This window comes from Callithrix jacchus, chromosome 14 (genome assembly GCF_049354715.1).
Source record: "Callithrix jacchus isolate 240 chromosome 14, calJac240_pri, whole genome shotgun sequence".
NCBI classification, from domain to species: domain Eukaryota; kingdom Metazoa; phylum Chordata; class Mammalia; order Primates; family Cebidae; genus Callithrix; species Callithrix jacchus.
This window is the reverse complement of record NC_133515.1, coordinates 6,695,008-6,707,377: the sequence shown is the minus strand read 5'-3', so window position 1 is coordinate 6,707,377 and position 12,370 is coordinate 6,695,008. Positions and strand designations below refer to the sequence as shown.

General features: G+C 51.8%; 1 protein-coding gene across 4 annotated transcripts in view; it reads right to left on the bottom strand.

Moving 5' to 3' along the window:
• Positions 1-11,399, bottom strand: part of CNNM4 (cyclin and CBS domain divalent metal cation transport mediator 4) — a 57,699-nt gene extending 46,300 nt beyond the window's left edge. For all 4 annotated transcript variants that reach the window (XM_054244521.2, XM_035271604.3, XM_008980080.4 and 1 more), the window contains exon 1: positions 9,923-11,399. In XM_054244521.2, the coding sequence (XP_054100496.1) occupies positions 9,923-11,324 (1,402 nt within the window). In that variant the 5' untranslated portion in view covers positions 11,325-11,399. The remainder of the gene's footprint in view (positions 1-9,922) is intronic.
• Between the last annotated feature and the right edge of the window lie 971 nt (positions 11,400-12,370).

The window sequence follows — 12,370 nt, the reverse complement described above, 5'->3', positions numbered from 1 at the left end:
ACTGTATACACTAGGATCCAGATAAGATAGTATCTAAATTAGCATATAATTATATAGTGGGTTCTTTTGAGCTCAATGTCTATTTCTTTTTAATAAGCTTCCTATATTTTATTTCATTTTTTTTTTCTTTTTCAGATGGAGTGTTACTCTGTTGCCCAGGCTGGAGTGCAGTGGCTCAATTTTGGCTCACTGCAACCTCTGCCTCCTGGGTTCAACTGTTTCTCCAGCCTTAGCCTCCAGAGTAGCTGGGATTATAGGAACATGACACTGCACCTGGGTAATTTTTGTATTTTCAGTAGAGGCTAGGATTCACCATGATGGCCAGGCTGGTCTCAAACTCCTGACCTCAGGTGGTCCGTCTGCCTTGGCCTCCCAGTGCTGGGATTACAGGAATAAGCCACCATGCCCAGCCATTTCATTTCATTAAAAAAAAAGTTTTATTATTATTATTATTTGAGATGGAGTCTTGCTCTGTCACTAGGCTGGAGTGCAGTGGCGCGATCTTGGTTCACTGCAACCTCTGCCTCCCAGATTCAAGCAATTCTCCTGCCCCAGTCTCCTAAGTAGCTGAGGCTACAGGTGCGTGCCACCCACCACGCTCAGCTAATTTGTTTGTGATTTTAGTAGAGATGGAGTTTCACCATGTTGGCCAGGATGGTCTCAATCACTTGACCTTGTAATCCACCTGCCTTGGCCTCCCAAAGTGCTGGGATTATAGGCACCCACCATTTCATCCGGATAATTTTTGTATTTTTAGTAGAGACTGGGTTTCACCATGATGGCCAGGCTGGTCTCGAACTCCTGACCTCAAGTGGTCTGCTGCCTCAGCCTCCCAAAGTGCTGGGTTTACAGTTATGAGCCACCATGCCCGGACATTTCATTTCATTTTAAATTTTTGTAGGTACATAGGAGGTGTGTCAGTGTATTTATAATTCCAAAAAAGGCACATCCTGAACAGTAGGGCAGCGTACAAACAGAGACAGTGTATGAGAACCACTGTGGCCACAGGTTGGCATCAGTGCCAACTGCGGCAACTTTTGGATAATAGCAAAACTAAATTTAAAAATAACTAGTATTTGCCACATGATTACACAGTGCTAGGCAGAGGGCTAAGTACTTTGCACGCCTTACCTCACTTAGTCCTCACCACAAGGTCTGAGGGGGACACAGTCATTAATGTGGATGACCAGATCACTATCAGCTGAAGAGAAACTCACTGTTTTGAGCGTTTCATGAAATAAATTGCACCGCACAAGCATTTACTCATTTTGGAAACTTACTTCTAACTCTTAGCAAAGTCTCATGAGAGATGAGCTTCAGTTTAAGGCAGAACTCCTGGTGACAGTGTATGTGTACATGGATGTAGGTGTGTGTGAACCAGTGTGTGCAAGCCTGTGTGTGCACATGGGGGGTTAGCAGGTGGGTGTGAACATGTGTGAGAGTGGCCCTTCCTGTGCCTATGTGGGGGTATGAGTGTGTGTTCGCACAGGTGGTTGTGGCCCTGCCTGTGCCTATGTGGGGGGTATGAGTGTGGGTGTGTGCACATGGGTGGGAGTGAATCTGCCTGTGCCTATGTGAGAGTATGAGTGTGGGGCATGGGTGGGAGTGGCCCTGCCTGGGGTAGGGGAGGGATCCTCCTTGCACTGAGACTCCAGGCTGCCTGCTGGCCAGGGACCAGGCATTTTAGAGAGCCCGGGAAACCAGTCCTGCAACAACCCTGCCCCTTCACAGTAAATCAGCCCAGAAGCGTGGAAGCAACTCTGATTGTAACCTCTGGGGAATGCTCCAGCAACACCAGGTTTAACCCCCAGCAAAACAAACTAGCAGCTGTACACCCAGCCTCTGGGCTCACCTTCCCGAAGAGGCACACAGCACTGCCCAGTCCTTGTCCTCGTGCAGATTCTCTGAGAGATTCCCAAAGGATGATGGGGATAAAAAAAAGGATTTCATTTCTTATCAGACAGAAACCTGAAGAACCCATCTAAACTGTGTTCTAAAAAACAGGACATAAAATTGTATTCTTGTTGCCCAGGCTGGAGTGCAGTGGCACAATCTTGGTCTACTGAAACCTCCACCTCCCAGGTTCAAGTGATTCTCATGCCTCAGCTTCCCAAGTAGTTGGGATTACAGGCATGCACCACCATACCTGGCTAATTTTTTTTTTTTTTTTTGTATTTTTTTAGTAGAGATGGGGTTTCACTGTGTTGATCAGGCTGATCTTAAACTTATGTTCTCAGGTGATCCGCCCGCCTAGGCCTCCCAAAGTGCTGGGATTACAGGCGTGAGTCACCGCACCTGGCCCACAGTCAAGAATTTCAATGTGAAAATACATATGGGCGGCTCATGGGAGAAAATGTAGCTGTAAAATAAAAGTGGTTTCGATCCTGCTGTTTGTTATAAGGGGTTTGTGCATGTGTGTGTGTGTGTGTGTGTTTGTGTTTGTGTTTTGACACAGGGTCTGGTTCTGTCGCCCAGGCTGGAGTGCAATGGCACATTCTTAGCTCACTGCAACCTTTGCCTCCGGTCCTCAAGTGATCCTCCTACCTCAGCCTCCCAAGTAGCTGGGGCCATAGGCATGTGCTACCACACTCAGCTAATTTTTGTATTTTTTGTAGAAATGGGGTTTTGCCACATTGCACAAGCTGGTCTCGAACTCCTGAGCTAAAGGGATCTGCCTGCCTCGGCCTCCTGAAGTACTGGGATTATAGGTGTGAACCACCATACCCAGCCATGCTGTTTGTTATAAGGCTTTTTTTTTTTTTTTTAAATAGAGACAAGTTCTAGCAATGAGATGTATCTCTTTTATGGCTAGAGAAAAATTATAAACACTAATAAAAAAAATCATCTAACAGTGGAATAGGCACAGAAGTAAGCAGTCCAGACTCCAGCCTATGACATAAGCCAGGGATCCTTTATGGAGCCTCCAACCCTCTCACAACAGGACGTCCTGGTGAGAGGAGAGGAGTAAGCAGGCGCAGGGCAGGCGTGGCAGCAGACACAGGGACTGGGAGCCGCACTGCAGCAGGCTAGAGCAAATAGCAGCTACCGGCCAGACAGCTGCTCCCCACCCTCTCAGCCGAGGGCCAGCCGGGTACCTCTGGAAATTCTAGCACCTTCAGACATCTCAGTCAGTTCTGCTAAGGAGTTCCAAGAATCCCTAAGAACACAGGAAAGCTTCAAGACAGCCTGTCCATCCCCCACGGGCTGGGGGCAAAAGAACCAGGAGGCTCTGCGAAAATCAGTCACCAAGGCAGCAACAGAGGCCTGGCCTGGGCTACCCTTCCATATAACCTCACCCTTGCTGTGCAGTCTTTCAGAAGCCAGCGCTCAGTGTGTGACAACCATGCTGGTTGCCCCTGCCCTCAAGGAGAATGGAGGCCCATAGTAGCGACTCCTTCAGAGGGGCTGGGCTTCCTTCCCCTCAAAGATGTCCTTGCTGTTTAGTCAACCAGGTTCATGTAGGAGGGGTGCAGAGAGAAGGCACCCAGAGATCTGCACCCTCAAGTCCCTTTAGAAAGGGATGAGTAGCAACCCGGGAGGCCCCAGCAGCACCTGCACAGCTGCTGCGGATGATGGCCAGGCTCACCCCTCAGCCCACGGGTCTTGTCCAAGCTCTCCCAGGACAACAGGTACCAGAGTGGAAAATGCCATGTCTACCCACCCTAGCAGATTCCACTGAAATGTCTTCCCAGACTTTTACTAACAAGACAGGTCTCCCTTCCCAAGGGCCCCCCTGCTGATCCTGTAGGGCCATTCCCTGATGTTGTGCTCCTGCATATTCATCCATTTTCAAGGTTAAACATCTGCTAGGTGCTTCCTGTCCTGACTAGAGGAGCAGAAAAACACTGGAGCGGGATTTCCGAGTTAAAAATCTGAGACCTTTGAAAAGTAAACACCAGAATAACCTAAGAGCCCATTATGGCCTTGATGCACAGCAATGCCTTCCATCGCACAAACAGCTCTGGGAAGAGAACTGTCAAGTGAAGACATGTGAGTCTACTCTCAGTTCTGGCTCCTCTTTGGGAACTAGCCCATAGGCTGCGCAGGGCCAGCCAGGAAGGAGGTGTAGCAGCCCACCAGCTGGCACGCATCAGGCCCCTCCACATGCCCATGTTCCCTTCCCACAGCACCACACTAAAGGGAAAGTGAACAGGAGCCTGGCCACAGCTCTGTCAGCTGTCCCTGCTGGGACCTCTGCCTGCACCCAGATTATCAACCAGCTCCTGTCACTCTCAGATACACCTGCCCCCGGGCAGCTGCTCAAGATCAAATCACCATGTTGAGGCTGTTACCAGGCAGGGATGATGGAGAGCTGGTGCACAGCTGCCTTTGGGCTCCACTTGTCCAAGGCAGCTCTCCATGAGTACCCAAACCTAATATCCCAACTCACAGTCTGTGTGTGGTCCTCACCCTATCTGACCTTCCAAGGAGGCTCCCGAATACCCCGTGGTTCTCTTCGTCTCTGTCAAGAAGTCACCTCAGCCTGGCTTTTACACACTGACACCCCCTGCACTGTCCTCGCCTCTCACATTCTGCCTGCTCTCCGCCGACTCTTAAACCTTTTAGCCTAGTCCCAGCCTCGCTCTCCAGCCCTGCTCCCCAGCCCCACATGAGCATTTTCTCCTGCATGCCTGCCTAGATGTTACTGCACACTGGTGTAGTCCAGCGCCAGCAGCATGGGCATCATCCGAGAACCTGTCAGAAATGCAGACTCTCAAACCACACTGAGTTCAGGTCTGCATTTTTGTTTTTTTAAGACGGAGTTTTGCTCTTGTTGTCTAGGGTAGAGTGCAATGGTGCAATCTTGGTTCACAGCAACCTCCGCCTCCCAGGTTCAAGCAATTCTCCTGCCTCAGCCTCCCAAGTAGGTGGGATTACAGGCATGTGCCACCATGCCTGGCTAATTTTGTATTTTTAGTAGAGATGGGGTTTCTCCACATTGGTCAGGCTGGTCTTAAACTCCTGCCCTCAGGTGATTCGCCCACCTCAGCCTTCCAAAGTGTTAAGATTACAGGTATGAGCCACTGTGCCTGGCCTCAAGTATGCATTTTAATAAAAGGCTGGAGTGTAATGGTATGATCTCAGCTCACTGCAACCTCTGCCTCTCAGGTTCAAGTGATTCTCCTGCCTCATCCACCCCAGTAGCTGGGATTGCAGGCATGTGCCATCATAACTGGCTAATTTTTGTATTTTTTCAGAAAGACGGGGTTTCACCATATTGGTCAGTCTGGTCTCGAATTCCTGGCCTCAAGTGATCCAGCCAAGAGCTCCCAAAAAGTGCTGGGATTACAGGCGTGAACCACAGCTGGGAGGGGTTTTTAACAAAAATATTTATAGCTTTTTCCCACCAATTTATACTGCACTAACTTGCTGAGAGGAGCAGTAATAGGTCCAAGGCCACCTTATAGGTCAGTGACCAGGCTGGCTGGAGTTACACCCAGGTCTGTACAGGGTATAGAGGGTCATCAGGTGGGTGGGGAAAGATAAGGTGTTTAAAGATGAGCTAAGTACCTGGGAGGGAAGGGTGGGGCACAGCAAGAAGCTGGAAGGTGGGCTGCAAGTGGGAGCATAGCTCTGCCCTCTTTCTTCATTACTTTGCTTCAGGGTCTGTGAGAGTGGTGAAGGCAAAACACAAATGGGCAGGAGGAGCTGGCGGCACCTTTGTTCTGAGATTCCAAGCTAGACAAATCCACACACAACACCCAGTACTGCAAACAATTCTAGGCGAGGTTTCAGTGGAAGGGCCAAGGTTCAAATCACAGGAGACTCTCAGGCCTGAGGGCTTGTCTCACCAACTAGATGATCTTACTCCCGTGGTCCTGCAGCACCTAGCATCACGTCTTGCATGTAGCACGGGGTTCCACAGACATCTGATACTAACTGCTGTAAGCTGGGAGACGGAAGCCTTGCAAGGCTGTATCCCCCTGCCTTACTCCTAGGGACGCTCAGCCCCTACATCTGCACCGATGCCCCTAGCCTGTCTCTAAGTGTGCAGGAACACACTCATGACTCATCTAACAAGGGAAGCTGTGTAAACTTCCAGTGGCCAAAGACCATTTGTTGGTGGGGAAACTGAGGCCCGTGGAGAACCATGCATCACACTCAAGGCCCCAAACTCTACTTCTCAGTCCCTGACATGTCATCCCAGCCACTCCTCCTGTCTGTCCTGTGTGGCTGGAAATCTGAACCTGGTAAGTGCACAACACCCATTTTTCTTTGCCCTCATCAGCTCCTCAGAATTCTAACACTATTAAAATGGGAATGATCCTCTGTCAAACCAGACAGGTATTCATTCACTCACTTATTCACTCAGTGCCATGGATGGAGACCTTATTATGTGCAAAGAGCCATTCAAGAGGCTAGAGCTACATTGGTGAGCAAAATAAAGAGACCTGCCTTTTGAAACTTATATTCCAGTGGGAGGAGACAGACAGTAGACAACACAGTAAGTCAGCAAATTGTACAGATGCTAGAGAGCCATGCATGCTATAAGAAGAGGGGAAATCAGCACAGGGCAGGGAAGACTGGGAAGCTGGAGTGGGATAGTGGGTACAGTTTTAAACAGGGTGACAGAAAGGCTCCACTGAGAGGTGACCTGGGAAGACAGTGAGCCATGCTGACTTCTGGGGAGGAGTATTCCAGCCCAAGGAAACAGCCAGGGCAAAGGCCCCAGGGTGGGAGCAACCTGGTATGTTTAAGAACAGCAAAAAGGCTGGGCATGGTGGCTCCCACCTGTAATCCCAGCACTTTGGGAGGCCAAGTGGGCAGACCACCTGAGGTCAGAAGTTTGAGACTAGCCTAGCTAACATGGTGAAACCTCATCTCTATCAAAAATACAAAAATCAGCCAGGTGTGGTGGTGTGTGCCTGTAATTCCTGTTACTCAGAAGGTTAAGGCATTAAAATCTCTTGAACCCAGGAGGTGGAGGTTGCAATGAGCCACGATTGTGCCAGAGTAAAACTCTGTCTCAAAAAAAAAAGGCTGGCCACAGTAGTACATGCCTGTAATCCCAGCACTTTGGGAGGCTGAGGTGGGTGGATCACCTGAGGTCAGGAGTTTTCGACCAGCCTGGCCAACATAGTGAAACTCCGCCTCTACTAAAAATGTAAAACATTAGCTGGATGTGGTGGCAGGCACCTACAATATCAAGTATTTGGGAGGCTGAGGCAGGAGAATCACCTGAACCTGGTAGGCGGAGGTTGCAGTGAGCTGAGATCGCGCCATTGCATTCCACCCTGGGCAACAGGAGCGAAACTACATCTCAAAAAAAAAAAAAAAAAAAAGAACAGCAAAAAGGCCAGTGGGGCTTGCCAGAGAGTCAATCATTGTTCATTCATTTGTCCAACATTTACTGAAGACCCTTCTCTTTACCAAACACTGAGTGGTGAAAACACTAAGAAGGCATGGCCTCTACCCTCAAGGAGCTTATAATGCTGGAAAGGGGAAGGAAGGAATACAAAGACCCTAAAAGAGGACTACTTGTGGGGCAGGACTCTGGCAAAGTTAGGTTCAGGGTTCATGCCCAACCTGGGGTTGAAGAGGGTCAGGTTGGACCCTCAGAGAGAGATGCTGGGCTAGACAGTTGCCCCAGCTCTGACTCTGGTACTGTTAACAATGCCAGCTGTGCTAACCTTGCTCACTTTTCTTAGCTTAGAGAAAAAAAAAAGGCTTCCCAACACCAGACTCCTAAAGAACCTCTTAAATTGCAGACGTACACTAGGTGCATGCTGTGTCCTGGGCAATCTCAGACTAAGAAGGTGAATCCAGATGGGAAGGTCTGTCTGGGAGAGGCCACACTGCAGGATCCTGAATCTGGTGTGCAATGAGTTAAAACTGGTTTTCTGAGACCTCTGGGAATGGGGAAGTAAGTGATAGCATAAAGCCGCAGGGCCTGTTCTAGGGAGGCAGGGGGGATGACCATCACCATCTCCAGGGCAGCCAGCTGTGCTGGGCAGTTCCCTGGGATTACCAGCACTGCTCCAGGGTGTGGCCTCAGGCTATTGGCCTCTGTTATGGAGGAGAGTAAACTGAACCTGGGGACTTGGGCTCAGCAGAGCTCTGCTCTGGCCTAAGAGATGCTAGCTCTGTTTTCCTAACTTAATGAAAGAGCACTTGACAAGACAGAGCCCAAAGACAGCCTTCTCAAGACACAGGGAGGCTCCCACCCAAGAGAGCTCAGCCTTGCCGATCAAGACTGGGAGACTGGCCAGGCCAATCCATACTGGTTGGATCCAGACTCCCAAGTAAACTGATGGGAAGGTGCTATCGGGTGTGTCGCAAGCCATAGTTCCAAACACCACAGAGGCGGTGAGGAGGAAGCCGCCCTGGAGGGTCCTAGTCAAGTTCCCAAACAAGCAACAGAAGTCCAGGTCCCAAGGCTTGGGGTGAGGGTAGGGCACAGATCCTCACTGCTTTTCTGTCCTGGATCTGCACTCCCAAAGCTGCCCCCACTCCCAACCCACCACAGCCTCTGCCTTCACCACCCGGGGTCTGTCTCACCAGTCTCTGCAGGGAGGCCACCTTCCCCTTGGCTCTCTCCCACTCTGGTTTACTTTACTCAAGTGGTCCTCAGATTCAGTCTGTTGAACTTAAGCGGGAGGGTACCAGCCCAACACCCTGGCCCTGACCTCAGCATCTTTTCAGAGCAAACCTGGCAAAGCCAGCTCCTCCCTATCCCACTCCAAAGCTGTCCTGCACTCTGTTCCAGAAACACCTGCCAGCTCACTCCCTGCTAGGATTCTGAAGTCCCTAAGAGCCCTAGGTCGGCCTGAACGGCCTCAGCCAGCAGGATCTCTCCTATGGGAATGAAGGCTGGGAGCGTGTTTAGAAATCAAAGTCTTCAAGTTTAGGATGAACCCCCGACCCCCATTCCTTTAAAAAGAGCTTCCCTTTCTGCCTCTTCACTTTCTTCAGCCTAGGAGCATTCCACTCTATAATTGGCTTGTTTACTGCCACTCTAAGGGCTTCTGAATAGCAGAGGTGGGAGGAAAATTTTGCTGGAAGAAAAGGAGTGTGTGCCTTGAGCTTTGAGACTGGTGAGTAAACCCTCCAAATGCCTCTCTAACTACCTGCAAAATGGCCAAGAACCCAGGTGAGAAAAAAACACAAGGCAGTGCAAGGCCAGCTGAAGATTTCCAGCAGACCACAGGAGAGAAGCTTACATTGGCGCCAGGGAAACGCAGAACAATAACCAAAACTTAATCTGCTTGCTTCTGCTGAATAGTGGAAAGCATTATTTGGTATTGTTTTGAGCAGGGAGCCAATTAGAGACTCCCAATTCTGCTTCTTTGGACTAGCACCTCCAGTGACGTCACTCCTCTGCTCAAAAACCTTCTGTAGCTCCAAGCTCGGAGCAAACTTAGCGTCCACTACTGGGCCCCAAACTACTCCAGCCATTGACAACTGAGCATCAGAGCGACTATGCCCACCAAACGCGACCACCTGCTGGGCAACAAGCACACCTTTGCTTCTCCACTCGGGTTCTCTGCTTTCGGAGTTCCCTCTGCCCCAAACAACAAGTCTCTCCACCTTTTAAGGTGGAAATGCTCCTTCCCCTGTGAAAGTTTCCCCAACTTCCCAGCCCCTTCCCCACCCCAACCCATATTCTAAATCTCCATCGCCTTGGCCTCTTTTCAGGCATCTGTCTTACGCTGTCTTGCTTCAATAGCTCCCTGAGGCCTTGCACCAGCCCTCCAAGGGAGTGAGTGTGTCTTATTTAGCTTTGATTCATCAAGAGCACACAGCGCACTACCTGGCAGATGGTGGACACTGCTCCAGAACTGTCCTCAGAGGTGTAGGAAGTGATGGGTAAAGGGACACAGAGTCACACAAACAGAACACTAAAACCAGCAGACACAAAACATGCCAGGGGACGAGAGGCGTCACGAGGAAATTGAACCAGGGGACCTATATCTGTCCTTACCCTTCTTGAACTCCTCCAGCATGGCATCCAACTTGGTGTCATGGAAGACAAAGTGCACCGGGTGGTTATAAAAGCGAGTGATAGTCTTGAGAGGGGTGCAGTCATCGGGGTCCACAAAGGCCAAGTCTTTGATGTAGAGAATATCTACAATATTGGACTGCTCGTCTTCAAACACCGGAATTCGGGTATAGCCGCTTTCCATAATCTCCGACATAGTATTGAAGTCCAGGATGGCATCGCTGCGGATCATGAAGCAGTCCTGGAGCTGGGTCATGATATCCTCCACGGTTTTGGTCCGTAGTTCCAGGGCACCCTGGATCATATTGAGCTCCTCTTTCACGAGGTCATTATAGGGCTCCGTCACCTTCAACATCTCCATCAGCTTCTCCCGGTTGTAAACAGTACGAATCTCCTGGCCCAGAAAAAAGTCCAGGAGTTTGCTGATGGGAAAACTGAGGGGGAAGGTGAGTAGCATAAAGAATTTGGTGAGAACGATGGTGTTGGCACCCACTGCCAGCCCGTGTCGGGAGCACAGGGCCTGAGGTAGGATCTCCCCAAAGATAACAATGCCAATGGTGGAGGAGGCCACCGCCATGAGGCCGGACCCGATGAGGTTGTCTAGAAGGATGGTGAGGGAGGTGTTGACCAGCACGTTCCCCAGGAGCAGCGAGCAGAGCAGGTAGTTGCCCTTGCGCCGGATGGGCTCAATCTTGCGGGCATAGCGTCTCTCCTTCTCGGTGCCACAGTTCTGCACGATGCGCAGCTCCATGGGGTCCAGGGCCATAAGCCCCAGGTTGAGGCCAGAAAATATGCCGGACAGCACCAGTAGCACCGTAATGAGAAGGATGTGCAGCCAGAGAGGTAGGAACCTCCCAGGCTCCTCTACCATGAAAAGCAGTGAGTCCTTGTCGGTCCACTTCAGCCAGGGGCCGTCGGGCTGGGCCCGGGTGCACAGTGCGTAGAGCTTCATGTTCTCGCTCCTCCGGAGGAACTTGGTGAGCACCACCAGAACGCCGGACGTGTTCCCGCGGCTCACGTTGACCAGCTGCTGGACGACCAGGTCCTTGGTGAGCTCGAGACAGTTGGTGGACTTGGGGCCGGTCTCGGCGTCGTCCACCTCGGTGAAAGAGATCAGGCTGCTGGAGATGTTGCCCAGGCTGTAGCCGTACAGCCTCAGGTTCACGGTGCTGCCCTCGGACACGAAGATGATGCCATCCGGGTTCGTCCCACACGACTTGTTACAGCTCGCCAGCCTCATGCCCACGATCGCTCCCTGCTGGGGGCTGCTCTGGCCCCGGGCCCCCCGAGCCCACAGCAGCACCAGCAGCACCGGTGCCGCCAGGAGGAGGCGCCCTCGGGCCGGCCCGCCGCCCGGGCGCCCACCCCCGCCCACCGGCGCCATGTTGCTCTGGCTCTGCTGCCGTCGCCGCTCCCCGCGCGCCGCTGCTCCGGCCGCTCCGCTGCCGCCGAGCCAACTGCCCGAGCCGCGGGCCTGACGTCAGGTCAGCGCCCCGCCCCGCCCCGCCCCGCCCCGCCGTCCCACGCCCCTCATTTGCATTGGAGGCCCCGCCTCGGGGTGCGCGGCTCCAGCGCCCGCCCTTAAGGGGGTCCAGACGCTTAAGGTGGAGCAGAGCCGGAGCGCGAGAGCAGCTGTGGGGTACCCGCCCAGTGCTCCGCCTCCGCGCCCTTCCCGCCTTTCTCTGTCTGTGGGGTCAGCTCTCCTTCTCCGGGACCCGGGCTTTTCGCCACGCGGTTCCTGTTTCTCGGTCTCGCCCGGCCGCACGTGCAAGGCTCCTTTCCCGTCCTGGCAGCCTGCTGCTCAGCTAGGGGTGGCCCGTTCTGCAGGCAGGGCGAGAAAAGTGCTTTTCCTGATGTGGGAAAAATAAAAATAAATAATAAAAAAAAAAGAAAAGAAAAGACAAAGGGAACCTGAGAGCTTAGGCTGGCATTGCAGCCTGCCCCTTGGAGACTTTTCTGGCCTCCTCACTGCTGAGATTTTTGCTGACCTTGGCCCAAGGCCAGAAGTAGGTTCCCCCAGCCCCAGACGGGCAAGGGCAATGCTTCTATCAACCGTTAAGTGGCTGCCTGATGCGGAAGGCAAATCCCGGGAACTAAGGTTATACAAGGGCCAGGCTCTGGCCTAGACTTGTCTCCTGTCGCTTCCATTTAGGCACGGATATTTATTATTATTATTATTATTTTATTTATTTTTTTTTTTGAGATGGACTCTTGCCCTTATTGCCCAGGCTGGAGTGCAATGGTGCAATCTCAGCTCACCGCAGCCTCCACCTCCCGGGTTCAAGTGATTCTGCCTCAGCCTCCCGAGCAGCTGGGATTATAGGCGCCCGCTACCATGCCTGGATAATGTTTTGTATTTTCAGTAGAGACGGAGGTTTCACTATGTTGGTCAGGCTAGTCTCGAACTCCTGACCTCAGGCGATCCACCTG